General features: G+C 35.6%; 1 protein-coding gene across 1 annotated transcript; it reads left to right on the top strand.

Annotated features, from left to right (window-relative positions):
• Positions 1-6,076: 6,076 nt before the first annotated feature.
• On the top strand, positions 6,077-20,340 carry LOC113234434 (cell wall protein IFF6-like; the record flags this gene model as incomplete). The annotated part of the gene is made up of 6 exons (XM_026469744.1): positions 6,077-6,151; positions 7,339-7,366; positions 8,987-9,016; positions 14,292-14,888; positions 16,617-16,709; positions 20,207-20,340. Coding segments are annotated over exons 1-6 (924 nt in total), but the record flags the coding sequence as incomplete, so codon positions are not given.
• Between the last annotated feature and the right edge of the window lie 2 nt (positions 20,341-20,342).

Below are 20,342 nucleotides of genomic sequence, written 5' to 3'. Positions count from 1 at the left end.
ATCATCGGCCCATGATTCGTCCAACTGCTGGGCACAGGGTCTTTTAAATTGTCACTTTTTGTAAGGTCTTGCATATAGGTTTATATATGTAAACGGCAATGTGTATAATACCCAGCTTCTTTAGGTAATGTATATAATAGTCACTTTTTTAAAAACTATTTCACACATTTCTCAGTCATTGTATAGAATGCTCTTAGATTTGGCAAAGTTTTAAGTGGAAGACAAATTAGTCATTTCTGTTTGCGCTTCCGAGTTAGTTCGATCCCCTCCTGTGGGTTTAGGTTTGGTTAGTATATTAAATATTATGATAGAGCTGCACGAGCCGAACAAGACAGCGAGGGTGCCGCGGCAGCGGCCGGCGAGTTTCAAAACAGAATATATATGTACTTTTACGATCTCTAATGGTAACAGTAGTACCACAATATACAAAGATTTAAGACACAAATATTTAAGTAGTTTATTTTAGGTTCTTTTATTGCGCGACACTCACGTCCGTCACTTATCTCGGCTCAGGGCTCATTGAAAACTTATCACAAGATAAGTTTTCTATGAGCCCTGAACCGGCTGTGGCTTATGCTGAATGATGGCCTTTTGCGTACGTCACAACCGCACAAATGACAGTACAAAATTTGTAGTCGTTATATTTTGTTTTTTTGTTTTTTGTCTTATTTGTCTTTTTTATGTTTTTTTTTCTATTGTATTTTTATTTTGTTTATTATATCGTCTGTTTCATCATTTTTTGCTTTTTTTAGTTTCCATGGTTGTGGCGTTGCAATAAATGTCTATTCTTCTATTGTATTCTAGTCTAATTTGTTTGCGTTTCCGAGTTGAGTCGAAAATGATTACACAGTTATACATATTATTAATTTTATGATTTAATTATTTAATGGATACCGTTTTTTTAAACAAAGAAGAACGGGTAATGTAAATGGGTGCTTGGTTCAAATAAAGTTAAGTTCTATAACGAATTATTGCTTTTACTGTCAGATATCAGATAATCTTTTTTGTTATGTAAAGAAGGAGGCAAACGAGTAGACGACCCACTTAATCATCGCCCATGGGCATTTGCAACATCAGATGAGCTGCCTATGCGTTGCCAGCCTTTGGGAGTCCTGTAAAACGCTTTTTGAAGAACCCCATGTCATAGTGCAAAGGAAATATTTCAGGAGGAAGTCATTCCACATCTTGCAGGTTCGAGGAAGAAACGAACGAGACGCCAATGTTCTGAAGAAGAACTGTTTGATATGATGCCAACGGCATCATTTTATTATCGCACCGCTCGCCACTGGCAGGGAGTCCATCCTCACACTCTGGATCCGAGTCGATCTCGTAACCTTGGCGTTCCAGGCGTTCATAGGCGAAGGTGACCACTTTCCATTAGACGGGCCGGATGCTTGTTAGTTGACTTTGAGTGCCTTTGGGTATCTTGAGTGCCTTTGAGTGTTTTTGAGTGCCTTTGAGTGTTTTGAGTGTCTTGAGTGCCTTTTAGTGCCCACGAGTGCCTTTGAGTACGTTTGAGTGCCTTTGAGTGCAGTTGACTCAAAGACACTCACAAACTCTCAAGACACTAAAAGGCACTCAAAGGCACTCGCGGCCACTAAAAGGCCCTCAAGAGACTCAAATGTACTAAAATGAAATCACACGCACTCAAAGGCACTCGCGGGCACTTAAAAACACTCGCGGGCACTCAAAGGCACTCGTTTGCACTCTAAGGCACTCGCAGGCACCTAACTTAAAAAAAGACATTTCCACTATATCTGGTGGAGTCGTAGCCACAATCTGAACAGATTGTTACATTACAGGCGAATACTCCCGGTGAATGAGGCTACCGAATGTTACAAGTGTTGCGCAGCGAATGTTCGGCTCACCTCCCTTATAATATAAAAAAAATGCTAGACATCTAAGTTGTGGGGATGGACTCTACTCCTTTGGCGGGAGGTGTGACGGTTCAAACAAGAAGGTGGCACCAGTTCGAAAAGTTCTTCAGAGCATTACGCATAATAAAGACGGTAGAACACACACAGAGAGCCAACGTCTCTCTTTACGCTAAGGGTGTGACGATGCGACCTCTGTCAATTGTTTCACTTCAAACCGACTAATTTAACTTGAGCTATAATGGACGAAAATTGAAAACTTATTTAATTACCGTTGAAATGTGATTTCGTTTGTTTTGTAATTAGATGTTTTGATGTTTTTCCCACACAACCGACTGAAACAGCACGCCATTGCTGGAGATATTATCTTTATTACTAATAAATACATAATATTTTTGGAATATACGGAGACGTACACAGGGTCAGTTGTTGGCGCTGTACTATTTTAACTTTCTCATTTTTGAGAGTAGGTATTTAAAAGCGATATAAGGCCCATTTGCCTGATGGGTTGCCAGGGATGGATGGCTCTTGTTTATCTCTATTTCTGGTTATATACTCGATGTTGACTGTTTTAGGCATTGTACAGAATACCTAGGTATTGTATAGAATACTGGAGTACATATATTGCCGATAACATATATTAGTACATTCAGAACCATGTCTATTGAAAAAATGTTGTATATTGTAAAATAGATGAGCCCTTGAGTGCATTTAACACTAACTTACGTTAAAAAAATGATTAATTCGATTACGTTCAACTTCAAAACAAATATTCAACGCCGTTATTGTTCGAGGTTACATACACGTAAAATTTGAACAAATTATTTGAACAAGAACAAAGGAGAATTGAATAATTTGTTTATTTAAAATCTTGTTTTACTTTTGAATGACGTAACGAATGCTACATAATGTAGTAACGAATTCTTAGAGTGCGATTTGAACTTCAAGAAATAGATACGAATAAAATATAAAAACAAATTTTAGGAGAGAAATTATTATATTTTTATTTTGATAATATTCAGTTAAGGTACAATAAAAGCTTAAATACTAGAAAGTAAAGCTAGGATTATTAAATTACATTAGTAAAATTGGGTCCCCGCGGCAAGGTGCCCAAGATGCTGACAGCGTTCCTCCTTTGTATTTCTGTGCTAATGCGTTGGGCAAGGTAACTGCCGGCCCTTGGGTTTCCCAGACAGTCAATTCAAATTTGTTTCAATGCTTTTTATAAATACTTCAAAAGTTTCTTTTCTTTTGGCGATTTTTACACATAGGAAATGTAACCGTATTTGTTTTTTCAAACAAACCCATGTTTCAATCACTTTACAGGCCCCATCATCCCATGACGCCCTTTTTTTTAAAAAAAAAACACCACACGAGCAAGTCCGTGCACCTGGAGGCTACACGCCTATACATAACAGTTGCAGTGCCACTCAGAGCTTTAGATTACAAAGATCTGAGGGGCACTTCCACTGAGCCCGTCACCCTGAGACAGTCCCAAGTGCCTGTAATTTCACCAGCACCCTTACCCTTAAAAACCGGAGAAGTAGGTAAAATGGCAGTACTAACCTGGACTCTTTTACAAGGAGCTCTACTGCTACTAGACTTAGCTTATCGACACGGAATCGGCTTGAGACACACTTGTCGCATTAAGCCGATTCGCCATCAACGCAGTAGAACGGGCGCCGACGCGCCAATTGTTTCTAAACTAGGATGAAACCTCGTCTGACGCGATCGGAAGTTCGCAGTAAGCATATTCGTTGCCAACTTGTGTAGATTCGAATTCGATTCGAAGAACGTCTTTTTCCCTCTTACGTTCTTGGACTTAAAGATTTCTCTGACCGGCTTAATGCAATTCTGCGCCAACAAGTGACGATACAACGGCGAGACGAAGATTGAAATTTGTATGGCATAATTAAAATTCTCTCCTAGCGTGTTTCCGTAAATGGTCTGCATTGATTTCACGAGGATGGACAAGGCAGGAATTGAAATACTCGTATTTGTTGACGTAATTGTTAACCGTATTATTGCCTACATACTTGACCGTGACCGTGTTATGTTTGATAGCAAGTTAAATTTCACAGACCATATTAATAATATTATATTGAAGGCATGGAAGATGGTAGGTTTTATCGAACGCTCTTGCAAGGACTTCAGGAATACTCGTCTTATACAACTCTTTGATACGTAGTACCTTGGAGTATGCATCGTCGGTCTGGAATCCACATTATAGAATTCATTCTGAAAGAATCAAACGGTTGCAACGTAACTTTACTCGTTTTCTTGCATATGAAGACTCCAATAGTCCCTACCATGCTGAATATAATACTCGGCTAAAATATTTCAGAATGTGTTTGTTCTCTTGAAACCAGACATCGAATTGCTGATGGAGGAACATTTGGCATAATAATAATAATAATTATAAAAGCTTTATATCTGACCTTAAATTACAGTAAAAACTTAAATGTTAGCCTTATTATAAAGTACAATTTCGATTTATTTTTATTTTAACTATGTATTAGTATTTTCTTCTTATAAGTATGTAGAATAACTAAAATATTATTTGTTTTATTTTTTCAATGTTCTATACAAGGACCGCTTTCACCGGTTAAAGCCTTCTCCAGTTTCTTCCACTTTTCTCTTTTTTTTACTCCATGTTTTGTCTGCTACTCTTACTATGACATCACCATCTTTTGTGTGGTCTTCCAGGCTTACGCTTTCCATTTATTGGGTACTAATTCGTAACGGTTTTCGACCATCACTCGTACGTAAGCTCTCTGAATGTGTCCGGCCCATTTCCACTTTAACTGAAGAATTCTTTTTGCAGCATCTTAAGCGTTGGTCTTCTCCCTTATTACATTGTTTTTTATTATATCTTTTAATTTATGGCCACAATAGCTTTTTTCTAAGCCTCTTTGACATATTTTTACTCGTTCTAAGCTTTGCTCAGTTAAAAGCCATGTTGCCAAAGAACATTTGGCATATTGGTATAAAAATGTTAGTACAGATTTAATACTATGTTAGTACATATATTCTCGCAAGGACTTTGTAACATTTGTTATTAAGCACTAATTTCTTTGAAATGGTTTTGTTCGGTAACGACTTCAGCTACTTGGAAGGGACCAGTCGTCCAATCTGAACTTCGGTAGATACATTGAAACCATAACTCAAAATGCAGCTTGGCAACCTTTACAAGGTGAGGTATTACTTCACACCGGAACAGTTGCTTCTGCTGTACCAAGCACAAGTCCGGACGTGTATGGAGTACTGCTGCCACTTATGGGATGGCTCTGCTAAAGATCAACTGACCACCTTGGATTCAATCGACAAGCGTGCCAAGAGGCTTTAGGAGATTCGGAAGTAGTAGAGGCGAAGCTACGGTGTCTTGAACACCGCCGTAAAGTTGCCTGTTTATCGGTATTCTAAAAGATATATCAAGTAGAGAGTGTGAGGGAATTGCATAATTTGATTCCGCCTTCCCCTTTCCATTATGGGGGGACTAGATTTGGGCTGCGACGTTCACACGTAGCGTTTGGATGGCGAGTGGAATTCCCTGCCTGCGGACTTGTTCCCTGAAGGATATAACTTGGACCTTTTCAAGGCGAGAGTGAATAGGCATTATTTAGGTGCGCATGCTACATCGTCACTTTTCAACAGGTAAGATGGAGAACAAGTGCACACTTATTTTATATATATATTATATACTTATTATATATATAGGTATATATAAATAAATACAATACCGACATTTTCATCAGCAAACATGGCTGAGGCATTGCAGAAATGTGACAACCCCAATAACTTTTCTAACTATATTGCAAAATAGGGTTGTTTGTATTAATATTAGACATAACTGGTTGCTGACTTTATCATCTCAGTCACCCGTGGCCCGAAACGTTGGTTTGTTTGAAAAAAACAAATATACGCGATTTTGATGCCAAAAAATATAACTTTGTCATACAAACGCACGAAAACAAATTCAAAACAGCCGAAAGTGATATTTCATCCAATAAACATACAAATTGTCACATGATATTTATTCATTATATTTACTTTAGCAAGAATAATACAAAATTTGTTCAACTGAAAATTGGTGATTTATTATGTTTTAAGTATTAAAGATTTATGAGTATATAGTGCAGAAACTAGGGTATATAAAGAAAGGAAATTAGGAAGGTGATCTATAGTCATTTCGACATCGCGTTGGTCGGGATCGAGAGATCCTTGAACGCCTGAAGATGCGCTTGATCATCGCTTCGGTGCTGGTCTGCGCACTCAGCGTAAGTAATTTTATATTTTTATTTTTTTTTATAATACTAAGTATAGGGGACGAAGAAGTCGCGCGCCTGGTGGTAAGCGACACGCCTATCGATAACAGTTTCAGTGCCACTCAGAGCTACTACGTCACCCTGAGACAAAAGTTGGCAAGTCCCATGTGCCTGTAATTTCACCAGCACCCTTCAAAACCGGAACACAGTAATGCTGACTAATTAACTTTGATTTAAAAAATGCCGTGTTAACTCAATGATTTGACCAATTGGCTCTCAAGTAGACTCCGTGGGTTTGAATCCGGATATCGTTCTCGAATCGAAGGGCGCTTTCAGAGCTATTCAGAACATTCGAAGGCCTGAAATATATGAATGCTTTAGTCTTAAAATAAATTAATAAAATTGAACAAAATCCAGATTTTACTTAAAATAATAGGAGATTTCTATATTACATTCTTGCTTTGTAAACAGTAGGACGTTCGGTAACTTTCATTCGATAACTGGTTCTGAATAACGTTTGTAGCCTTTGACGGTCGAGAAGTTCGAGTAATCATACGGGTGTGACGTCATTTCGGTTCGGTTTCGAATACGACAGTTTGACGTTCGATTCGGGTGTTGTGAATAAAAATGAAAAGAAATCGGTCGACAACTGAGTTATCGTAAGGTTCTGAATCTACCCCCGGGTCTCACATCATTTGAAATTTATCATGAGCTTTTCGGTGAAAACAACAAGGCAGTTTAATGATGATTTTTTTATATCAAGTGACAGGACGATCAAGTCGTGCACCTGATGGTAAGCTACACGCCTATCCATAACAGGTGCATTGCCACTCAGAGCTTTAAATCGCAAAAGGGGCACTGCCACTGCGCCTGTCACTCTGATACATAAGTTGACAAGTCCTATGTGCCTGTAATTTCACCAGCACCCTTCAAAACCGGAACACAGTAATTCTGACAACTGCTTGGCGGTAGAAATAGGCAAGTTTAGGCAGTAAATGTGTGTGTAGTTCCTAATTCACATTGGTTTGTGCACAGCAGTGGGACTATATCTATAAGACTAATATAAAACTAACCGTGGTAGCCGTGACCATGGGACATGCGGATAAACAAATATACACGACTTAGACATGAAAAAATAGATTCAGTGAAATTGTACCTATATTTAACTATTGTTGATTTTATTGTTTCCCTTTTTACAGGTACTGAGTGCAAAAGAAATAAAGAATGGTAATTATTTTCATTTATTATGAAATAAATATAACTATTTTATGTAAAAAAAAGTTCGTGGTATTACATCAATTTGCCATGTTTTATTGAATCGTGATATCGGTTACTCGGTTTCAATCAATCCCCTTGCCGCCCTTATAGGTGGAATATTTTCATCAAATAATGGGGTTTAAATGGGATACTGAGGTACTCTATTTTGCAACAAAAGAAAGATTCATTAAAATCGGTTCACAAATAGAGTAATTTTTGAAGTCGGTTAAAAAGGAGGAGGTACTCAATTCGACTGTAGGCATAAGTATGTTACATGTGTTTATAAATGTTACGGGTTTACTCCGACTTCGATATTTGTGAACCGATTTCGATTGGTCGTTTGTTCGAAAAGGGTTACTTCAGTAGTGGTTTCATTCAAATTAAAAGAAAATATTCCACTTCCAACAGTGTCAAATTAGGGTAGGAATCTGGTTTATTGGATTTCAGCCATTTTCCGTTAGCAGATTACAATAAAACTTGGCAAATATATGTAATTCTACATTTAAAAAAAAAAATTAATGTCTGTCACTTAGATCAGTTTTTTTTTTAATTTATTGAGCATTGGCTACGAGGCGATCAGCTTAAAACTACAACAAAACAAATAAATGTATAAACTACGTAACTGACTTAAACACTACAACGTAATAATTAGTAATAAAAAATAGAAAGTATTTACCGCTGTAAAATAATTTTTTCATCAACACTTTTGGCCAAAGGGCTACAAAATTAAAAATAATTTTATACAAACGAAATTCTTTAAGAGTCCCTGTACAGTATTTGGTTCTTAGGGTCGTATTCCAGAACTCTACTCAATGCTCAAGTCAGGACTTGAGTATGATTTAAAGCACTAGAAATCAATCATACTCAAGTTCTTGCCATTAGGGTCGTATTGAAATCATACTCAAGTCCTGACTTGAGCATTGAATAGAGTTCTGGAATAAGACCCTTAGATCAGTATTTGGCACGGACTTGTATATTAAACTGGACCGAGTCAATAAAACGAGCCGAGTGAGAGGTTTCAAAGTAGTAATGCGTCTCTTTCTAATAAGGTGTTCATTCATTTTTCAGCCAGTCGTATTGTTTTCAACTTTGTCATTTTTAAGGAAAATTTCTAATATTATTTCATAACACAAATTAGTATACTTACTTGATTTGCTACTTCATAATAGAAGGTTTCATTGTTGACATAATTTTTTTTTTGTATTATTACAATAAAACCATATTACTTTCAAGCAAATATATGTATCCAAAATTTAAAAAACTTAATAGACTAGAACTAGGCAAGAATATTTTATTTTGCGATGGCAACTTGTTAGACAAGGACAGACCTGAACTAAAATAAACCTGAACATAACCAGATAAGGTGTAAATTTGTAATATTGATATACCGAGTGAGCGATCCAGTTTATGAAGTATATAAATCCGTGGTATTTGGTAATAAGTTCAAAGCAAGAACAAGTGCATGCATACTTAAATAATGCCTATTCACTCTCGCCTTGAAAAGGCCAAGTTATAACCATCAGGGAATAAGCTGCAGGCAGGGAATTCCACACCGTGGCATATGTTTATGTTTTCTTTTTTTTATTACAGCTCCTGTATTAAAGTCTGACTTCACTGAATGTAAGTAACTCTATTTTTGTTGTTTGAATAATTAATACCTTTAGTAGAATTCGCTCTGGACCTTTTGGAGGGAAGTGTCGTTTTCATTTTGACTTTCAATTATTTTGTGAATTCTAGTTTAAAGTGGAATAGGATAGTGCTATTGCGCCTTAATCGAAGATTAAAACGCGAAATTATACGAATCTCGAACTAAAATACCCGTATCGGCCAGTTTTAAGTAATCCCGAGTCAATCCAAGCACGCCGACTCAAATTGCCTATCCTCTTTGTGGCGGCCATGTTTACAGAAACATAATTAAACTTCATGTTTAGGCTGATGGCTTTGCCAAAGCCTTAATAAAAAACAAATACCTTTAGTATATACAGGGCGTCAGGGCTATGCCACACAAAGGGTAATAATAGTTATTTGTTATGCAAAGCTGCAAAGTTGTTGTTTGACGCCAGTGCTTGTATTGAAATGAGCAAGCGAAGGAAGCACGAGCAAAGCCAGAGGTTCAAAAATAGATTTTTGAGCGTAGCGAGGGTTCCAAGACACGAGACGCAAAACAACTTTGCTGCCGAGTTAAACACACAACTTTTCACCTAAAAATGGTAGATGAAAGAAAAACAGTTGAATTTTTTGAAATTAAAAGATAAAGTTTCTCTCTGGATGCGTTCTGAATTTACACCTAATACATTTTTATTCTTGCCTATACTTTTATATTGTGTGACTAAGTGAATATTGAAATTATTTTAGTTCTTCGACGAATTAAAATAATTTAATAAACACAACTAGTTGTCATTGTCAATTTAATATCAACAAAATAATTTTTTTTGATGAAGATTTCTATTACCTAAATAAGTAATGTACGACAAATCGTGTAGTTGAACGTGTCATTACCTTTTTGTTTTAATCAAAAGTGCACCTGGCACACAGTCCATCGTCAAGATCGAATTTCAAAAACCTATTCCATGCTAGCGTCTTAGAATAATAACGCATAGAATGATAGTTTCATATCAAACGAACTGTCCACAAGTGAGGCAAAAATCAAATTCATGTTGGCTAGTTTTAGTAGTAGGTTAATTTTCGGTTTTAGTGAATATTTATATAAAAATACAAGTTGAAACGCGTTACTTCCTTGTGGAATGTGATGTTAGTATCCATTTTATGTTGGTCTGACGTATTTTTACAGTTATTTACCGCACATTTCGTCATTTTTAGCTAAAATTCTGGAGCTGTTCGCGGTGCAAGTTGACCTTGAGCACTGAAGGCCCGCCCGCTCGTGTAGGCCCTTTGGGAGCGCTTCAATTTGCCTCACTTAGCGTGTGCGGGCTAGGTTTCTATGCGTTATTATTCTAAGGCTAGCGTGCAAAAAACGCTTTTGCACGCATATGAAAAATTCTAATGAGAAAGAAAGCCTTTCCGAGACAGTCCGGTGAAAAGTACTTTAAATATCGTAGATAGAACATTTTACTAAAAGATGATAAATTTTGATTTTAAAAATAATTCGAACTGCATTCAAAGATTTCTAAATAATTATCTGTTTGAACCGATTGAACGCTTCAAATGTGAAAAAAAGCACCTATAGCATCTTAAAGATAAATGAGACCATGAAATTTAAAACTTAATCAAAATAATTAGGCACATTTGACTGCAACTTACGTCGAGTAATTAACCAGACATAGAGACTAAGTAAAGTGCCATCCATCCCTTTTACAACTCACCAGGCAAATAACACTTTTAAATGTCAACTCTCGTTTGCACTGAAATCACGAATTAGAAAGTTGAAATAGTAAAGCGCCAACAACTGACCTGCGTGTACGTCTCCGTATATGCCAAAAATATTCGGTATTTATTGTAATAAAGATAATATCTCTAACAATGGAGGCTGTGGGAAAAAGTAATTAAATATTAAATATGTAATTTTTAAATTTTCGTCCATTATAGCGAAGGTCAAGTTGAAGTGAAACAATTGACGACACCCGTCAGTTGTTTCGAATTCGGGCCGGCCAATTGGAGCGCAGTTGTCACAGTAATGACTTGGCATAACAGTTTTCAAACAAATTAAATGCCATTTCGTCTCTATTTCTGGTTATATACTCGAAGGCAATTTACAATCAATTTAATTTATCATGTGTCCCATTCTTGTAGTATACAAATTTTCACTTTTTTGTTATCTCGCTTCCTATTGATTTATTTATCTTTTCATGGTGAATGCTTAGAATAATAACGCATAGAAACCTAGTCCGCACACGCTAAGTGAGGCAAATTGAAGCGCGCCAAAAGGGCCTACACGATCTGGGCGGGCCTTCAGCGCTCAAGGCCAACATGCACCGCGAACAGCTCAAAAATTAGCTAAAAATGACGAAATGAGTGTAAAAATACGTCAGACAAACATAAAATAGATACTAACATCACATTCCACAAGGAAGTAACGCGTTTCAACTTGTATTTTTATATAAATATTCACTAAAACCGAAAATTAACCTACTGCTAAAACTAGCCTACATGAATTTGATTGTTGCCTCACTTGTGACAGTTCGCTTGATATGAAACTATCATTCTATGCGTTATTATTCTATGGGTGAATGTTTAAAATAACACGTGTAAGTTCAAAATTCTCATACCGGTTCCTATAAACTAAACCTTTCACGGGTTCATTTTAACTACCACGCAGAGGTTCCAGGTTCGATTCTCGGGCCGGGAGAAATATTTGTATGGACTACATTTATTTCTCTCGTGAATTTGGGTGTAATTTGTGGTTGTCTATGTGTGTGTCCATGGCACCCGCGACCCAGGGATTCCCTAGTACGGGACCACGTTGAGTGTGTGCGTTAAAAAAAATTGTCTGAACAAAATTTCAAATTAAATGTTAAATTTCATGGTCTTCCTTTTATTTAAGACGCTATGTTATTTAGAAGAAAATAATCCTTATAATTGGGGCTTTCGAATAGTTTAATAAAATTATAGGTGATTGTTTTTTCACATCTAGCGTGTTCGATGCCTGGTCATACAGGTGATTATTTAAAAATCTTTGAATGCAGTTCGAATTGTTTTTAAAATCAAAATAATAATAAATTTATGTATTTCCACAAAATGTTTACAAAAATTACAATTACAAGTTATACAGCGATATCACAAAAATACAATAAATAAAAATAAAAATATTTTGCTTCAGATAATTGCAATCCATATTTCACATTTCAAATTATATTATTATCATATTACTTATATTGTATATTTGATTTAGATATTTAAAACTGAATTTAAAGAATTACTTACAGAAAATGGCAATTGACGACACTGACTCTTGAACTAGGTGAAACCTGCATCTCAAGAGACAAACGAAGTCTTTTTTCAGTATAATTTCTTATCTATGATATTTAAGATACTTTCCCTCCCTGTGTATTACAGCCGCATGTGATCGTACCTCAATAGTGCTTTTTCATTACACTTACTCGTAAACAGTGTCATGATATGCAGGCAAATTCAACCGTAACATAGGTACTAAATTACGACCTCGGGCTTTTCCATTACATTACCACTCTAGGGCGGTAATAGAGTATTAATTTTATTTGCACTGTACTTATACGTTAAGATTAAGCAAAGTTTTTATGCTCAAAAAAGTCTGAATGGATTACGCATTAGTTTTATTAATCAATAAAATCTGGGCTTAGTTAAGCTGCTCTGGAACATTTTAACATACTCTGATACAGCGATATAATGTGATATTCCAAAAACTTACCATACTTTTAATCAAATTATGGTGCAGACGATGCCCGTGATTGCTGACCCAGTAACCATCTAATCGGTTCTGAGTAGATCAGAGAAGAAAGGTGTTAAAAAAAATTGTGGATTGTTCCGTATGGACAGCTGTATATTATAGCTGTGTATATATTATTAACAGTTCCGTCAATATACATATTTCAAACGTTTCTTTTTGTTCGGAGAAATCCCACACTCTTCAGCAAGGTGGAAAGTACACGAAGATAGTAAATTGAAACTGGTTCAATGTAAGACTACCCTCTTTCATGATAAGATTTGTGCGATGGTGCCAAAACTATACAGTAAGCTGCTGTATATACTTGAGACTAACGACAGTACCAATTTTAAAAAGCGATTATTTAGTTTATTCACATGAACATAGAATAACAGTTAACTACCACGAAATAATGACATAAATATAATTAAGAATTAAAATTAAGATTTCGATATTTTGTAACTGAAAGTTAGTAATTTACTGTTAAATTAATTTAATTATGTAAATTGTGTGCCGTAAAATTGGCAATACGTACTGACACAACAGTGTTAAATAAGACCATATAGACGTGCGTACACAATAAATTATTTGAGTTGAATTGAACAAACATTCTTTGAGCAGTAAAATTCATTTAGACATGTCTTCCTCATTACGTCATAAGTGAATGACGTTTTAAGAAACTTTTAAAGTCATTTGATCTTTAATTAAATTACATAAATACAAATTTCAACGAAAAAGCTTGAATTCCTTTATACTTTTCTATTGAATGCCTGAGTGGGCTCAGAATCAGCTATGTTAGATCATCGAGTGTACAACAGAACAAATCCGACGTTGCACCTGTTCTTTTTGGGGACGAACAAGTCGTGCGCCTGTTGGTAAGCGACACGCCATAATAGTTACAGTGTCACTCAGAGCCTTAAATCGCAAAGATCTGAGGTGTACTGCCACTGCGCCCGTCACCCTGAGACTTAAGTTGTCAAGTAGGTAGGTTTAAGGGTGTGATGTATATATATTTTTGTAATATTCTTAGTGTTTAAAATAAATAAATAAAATAAATAAATAAATAAATAAGTCCCATGTGTCTGTAATTTCACCAGCACCCTTACCCTTCTAAACCGGAACGCAATAATGCTAACATTACTGCTTGGCGGCAGAAATAGGTAAAGGTGGCACTACTGGTACTACCCTGGACGAACACTTTCACAAGTAGCTCTACTGCTGCTGCTCGATAGTTGTGTCACGATGCCGATCTCTCTCATCATCAACCCACTGTTTTATCACCCTCTTTCAGGTTCCCGGTCACTTGTTTTTAAATTTTGAATCGTTCTCGAATTCCCTTGTCCTTCACTATTCTCGCGTTTTTTCGATCCATAGTCACTTCTATCAAAATTCTTGAAACGAGAGGACGTGTCCATATATCATAAATAATTTTCATTTCCTTATTCTTAAACTTCACGAGCTATAACTATTAGAATTATACACGGGTACGACTTAAAGTTACTTCAAATTCCTAATTTTTAAATTTTATCTTTACAGTGACTCAATCTTCGCATTCGAAATCAAATCAGGAAAGTCAATCAAGTTCTGAACAGCACAGTGAACAGAGCTCCAGCGAACAGAGTCAACAGAGTTCTGAACAGTATAGCGAAGAGAGCTCTAGCGAACAGAGTTCTGAACAGCACAGTAAAGAGAACTCCAGCCAACAGAGCTCTGAAGAGTATAGTGAAGAGAGCTCTAGCAAACAGGGTTCTGAACAGCAGAGTAAACAGAGCTCCAGCGAACAGAGTCAACAGAGTGCTGAACAGTATAGTGAAGAGAGCTCTAGTGAACAGAGTTCTGAACAGCAGAGTAAACAGAGCTCCAGCGAACAGAGTCAACAGAGTTCTGAACAGTATAGTGAAGAGAGCTCTAGTGAACAGAGTTCTGAACAGTACAGTGAAGAAAGCTCCAGCCAACAGAGTCAACAGAGTTCTGAACAGTACGGTGAACAGAGCTCTAGCGAAGAAATTTATCAGAATTTCCATAAACATGGCTCACTGCAATGGCATCACGGTTTGAAGACCTACGAAGATTTCGTCAAGTGGTACTTGAAATTTCAAGCGAGTCAACAGAGTGAAATTCAACAAAGCTCCAGTGAGTAAAAGATTGTTTTGTAAATCCAGTAATTCCGTTTGCTTTACATATGCTTGTTATCGCGAGCATGTACACCAGTTATATTATGTTATTATACCCTGTATAAGTATTGTTATTCCAACATTTGATGGTCTGATCTGTAATCAACCAATTTAACAAGCACAGATATTTATTACAAGCAATTATACAGTGTGTAAGAAATGGCTGCAAATAATAAGTTATTATTGTTACAGTAGCATCCTTTATTACACACTGGAAATGATAATTTATTAGAATTGAAATAGGACTCGAACCTTGTCGAACGTTAACGAAGACATAGGAGTGCCGTTTGCACTTACGAGCATTGGGAAAGTCCAGTTTAACACCGCTCTCATTAACCGCGGGCTCCCAATACCCCACGTTCCCCTATATGATAATTTATTAGAGTTGCGTACTATAAATAATAATTGATGTACGAATACGATCTTTCAGTCTTTTACAATTCATCAATTTATTTTAGATTTTTATTCAATTGATATTAAATTATTTTTGTGAAATTACTTCACTAGTTTGTTATAATTGTTAATTAATACAAAGATCGAACGCTCAGAAAAAAAACACTTAGAGAATATTCCTTCGATCCGGCCGGATTCGAACCGACGTCTTCTAGCATACTGTGCCAGACGCTATAACAACTAAGCATTTCAGAATTTTCAGAATCAGAATTTTTTCTTAGTGTTTTTTTCTGAGTGTTTGATATTTGTATTAATAAATACAACATACAAGTGGAGTAATTTCACAAAAATAATTGAATATCAATTCAATAAAAATTTAAAACAGAATTAATAACGACATCTCTCGCCAGAGCTGGTAGCTGGAAAGGTATCTAACTGAGTGATAGATACAGGACGCTGTCTCTGTCGAATCGTAGAACTATGCTTGATCTTTGTTTTTTCCATAAAATTGTGAATAATTCAATAGACTCTCCAGAACTTCTGAGTAGGGTTGGGTTTACAATCCCAAGACCAAATGCAAGAACAAGAAATTATATACCTTTCAGATCTCGTGTTTCTAGGACTAATCTTGGTATATCTGGTCCTATAAATAGAATGGTTAAAACTTACAATCAATTTCATAGACAGTGTGATTTGGATATTTTTAAAGACTCACTGCTCTGCTTCAAAACAAAAAATTAAAAAATTCATGTCTTCTTAAAACTAAAATAAAATATTAAAGGGATTAAAATTGAAAATTTCAATTAAAATAAGTAATTTTATTAATCTGTAACTTGCTATTTGCTTTGTAATCCTGTAATAAACTCTTTAAAATGTAAATCTTACTCTATAACATAAACCGCTTGTATTTTACTAGTATGCTGTGGTAGCCTGTAAGTGCGATATATATAATGATTTTATATTTTGATTGTAAATTATTAGCTATACTCTTTATATGTATTGTGTTGGCTATACATTTCTGAATAAATAAATAAATAAATGATACAACTTTCATAGATTTCTCATAGATGGCGCTACGATTAAAAAGTCGTTGAAAAACCAAATACAAAGACACGACTACAACCACATAGAAAAATTCATGAGGTCTGCTAGTCCGTTCCGTGCTTAGTTGGTATAGCGTCTGCCACGGTATGCTAGAAGACGTCGGTTTGAATTCGGTCGGATCGAAGGAATTTTTTTATGAGTGTTCTATCTTTTTTATTAATAATCATCAAGTTATTGTTTGTTTGTTTAGGCGATGAAGATGACGAAGAAGAATATGAAATCATCACGCATATATCCACCAAGGGTGGAAGGGAAACAATAAAATCAGAAATAGTGGATCTTGGTGAGTGAATTTTAGAATTGTAAATGGGTAATTTTTAGGTTAGTTTTAAATTTTGGTGACAATTTTTATTTTTTGACTATATCATCGCGAAATATTAAATAATACTTCAAAATATTATGCCAGAACATTCATTAAGGCTTTACTGATCACACGAATTTGGGAACTAATCGAAAAATTCCTTCGATCTGGGTTTATTCGAAGCAGCACTTGTTTGTCCTCACGAATTTCTCTGTGCATTGTCTCTATGAATTTGTCACAGACTCGACGTCGACAAACCCGAAACCGCTTGGCAATTTGCAAATTTTAGGATAAATGTTAAATTGATTTAACAAGTAATAGGGCTTCACTTGAAAACCAAAATTATATATTATAAGACCCATCAGCAACAAACGATAAATGTAGCAAGTGTCAGATCCAACCAGAAACGATTCAGCACACTACAGGAGCATGCACAGCACTTGCACAAACAGACTACACTCATAGACACAACCAAGTGACAAACGTCACTCACCAGAAACTGGCACTCAAATACGCACTCATACAAGACACAAACACTCTTTACTACAAATACGCACCACAAACTATTCTAGAGAACACAACACACAAACTCTACTACGACCACGCCACTCTCACGGACAGGACAATTCATTTTATTAGACCAGACATAACTCTAGAAGATAAAATAAATAAAATTACTTACCTAATAGACATTGCAGTTCCCAACACACATAACATACAGAAGACTATAAATGGAAGTAAATACGTTGATCTAAAGGATGAAGTGTCTAGAACTTGGCGGCAAGAAAAGGTATATGTTATCCCAATTGTTCTTTCTGCAACAAGCAGTATTGCTAATCATCCTCTCCATAGCCTTAACTTATTGGGGTGTAAAGAAAACCTCAATATAACCTTGCAAAAATCTGTAATTTAAAATACATGCTGCACTATCAGAAAGTTCATGCAGATGGAAGAGGACGAAGTAGGATCTCATTACACATCCACCACATATTCGTAGATACACGCCATACTGCAATTACTTGCCTTCGGTCCGTAAGTGTGATTCAAACCAGGTAACAAGCTGACAAAAAATAAAGTAAATAATAATAATATAGTGTACACACATAGCCACACACTAGGGAGACCTTATAGAGAACTGCACATTACACCTAAACTCGCGAGGGAAATAAATGTAGGTCATATAAATATTTCTCCTGTCTCGCGTATCAAGCCCGAGAGCTATTGCGTGGCAGTTCAGCATGAGAACCGTTCGGCCACTGACGCAGTTTTAAAAAAAGCAGTTTTGTTTTAAAGAAAATAGAAAGCAAAGAAAATAAAACCACCATTGATCCAGAAAATATCGCAAACATTTGCTCTCGTGACGACGAACCCATGCTTCAACCAGAAAACAGTACTCCAACTTCAATTATACTACTTGTTCTCGCTATTTAGATTTTGACGCTTTTTAATGTTAACAATTTAGTTAATAAAGTACCTATTTTAATCCATATTTATTTAACCTCGCGCAAAGTACGTATCGTTGTACTGTACTGTGTGCTTCTTATTGTTGGAATTTCCATCAGTTAAAAACAAATTAATCGTATTGGTTCTAATCACTTTTATTTATTTCTTTTATTATTAATCTAAGTGTTTATTTACGTATTGTATAAAACAAATTGAATAAATAATACATAAAAGTGATACTTTCAATGACGCATAATTAATTAGTAAATTTTACTTAATATTTCACTATTTATGCTATAACGATTTGGACCCTAAAATATAATACGAATGTCTGCGAGGGAACGACAACGTAGGTAAAAAAAAAAAGGTAGGTGAGTGTTTTTTCTGAGTGTTCGATCTTTGTATTAATAATTATAACAAACTAGTGGAGTAATTTCACAAAAAATAATTGAATATCAATTCAATAAAAATTTAATTAATACAGTGAATAGCGACATCTCTCGCCAGGACTGGCAGCTGTAAAGGTACTAACTGGGTGACAAATCTGTAATAGATTTCTCATAGATGGCGCTACGACTAAAAAGTCGTTGAAAGACCAAGTACAAAGACACGACGCGAGCACATAGAGAAATTCGTGAGGTCCGTTGGTTCGTTCCGTGACTTAGTTGGTATGACGTCTGGCACGGTATGCAAGAAGACGTCGGTTCGAATCCGACCGGATCAAAGGAATTTTTTCTGAGTGTTTTTTCTAAGTGTTCGATCTTTGCATTAATAATTATAACAAACTAGTGGAGTAATTTCACAAAAAATAATTATATATCAATTCAATAAAAATTTAATTAATGAAAAAAAAAAAACACTTATGACTCTTCTGTATTCTAATTTATAACTTATCTTTATTTGACTTTGGGTAAGTACAAGCGAGTGGTCGATAGATGGCGCATGAAATTGTTACAACTGATTAGAGGTCAAATCGTCAAAGTCATTCGCCACTGTTCAAACCTTAAGTTCTCTGTAGTACTTAAAGAGAAATATCTCCATGTAAAATTATGTACAAAGTTAGATATTTTATTCTTAAATATATTGTTTTATACTTTTATTTTGGCTTGTTTTCAAGGTTTTATATGATTAAATAAAGTCATTGAGTATATAACAAGAAATAGAGACGAAATAAGTGCAATCCATCCCTGGCAACGCATTGGGTAAAATGGGCCTTATATCACTTTTAAATATCAACTCTCGTTTGCGCTGAAATCTCAAATTAGAACTGACTTGTGTGTACGTCTCCGTATATTCCAAAAATATTCTGTATTTATTGTAATAAAGATATAAAGAATATCTCTAACAATTGGGGGGCTGTTCCATTCGGTGGTGCGGGAAAAACAGCAAAAAGCAAAAACAATAAACGGACTGACATTTCATCGGTAATTAAATATTACATATGTAATTTTTTAATTTTCGTCCATTATAGCAAAGCTCAGAAAGCTCAAGTTAAATTGTCGAATTGACGTGAAACAATTGACGACACTCGTCAATTGTTTCGAATTCGGGCTGGCCAATCGGAGCGCAGTTGTCACAGTAATTATTTTGCAGAATATTTTTCAAACAAATAAAATGACATTTCGTCTCTATTTCTGGTTGTATACTCAATGAAATGGACAAAGCACATCCAATTCTGTAACGAATTAGCACATTCTTTAGACGGTATCCTTAGGTGTATCGTATATCTTTTGTAAGACTGTTATTTAATAGTAAATACCTAAACCATTTGATATCGTTTTACCCGCTTTTCCTCAGTTTTTGCTGTAGCACGATTTGTGAGAAATCTAAGAAAGCATTGTCTCCACTCAATGTACAGTCACTTCAGTTTGTCTCTAACAATTGCATTTTCTTTTCTGGTAGTGAAATAAATGTATTTTCTCTTTCTTTTCTTCCGGATCCAAATAGGCTTGAGGCCAACAGGCCCTGATAAGAAAATGTATAATAAAATTGGTAGCTGCCAATTATAATGTATAAGTTTATAATTCTCATTACAGGAAATCCAGAATCACCCGTCATAATAGAAACAGCGGAAACACCAGAAAAAACAGAATTAGAAGTACCAGAAAAAGTAGGCCATCCAGAAAAGCACGTTCATCACGGACATCATGGAAAACAAGGGCACTCAGGCAA

The sequence above is a fragment of the Hyposmocoma kahamanoa genome, unplaced genomic scaffold (genome assembly GCF_003589595.1).
Source record: "Hyposmocoma kahamanoa isolate Upper Pololo Valley unplaced genomic scaffold, ASM358959v1 84, whole genome shotgun sequence".
In the NCBI taxonomy this organism is placed as follows: Eukaryota; Metazoa; Arthropoda; class Insecta; order Lepidoptera; family Cosmopterigidae; genus Hyposmocoma; species Hyposmocoma kahamanoa.
This window is presented reverse-complemented; position numbering and strand designations above follow the sequence as displayed.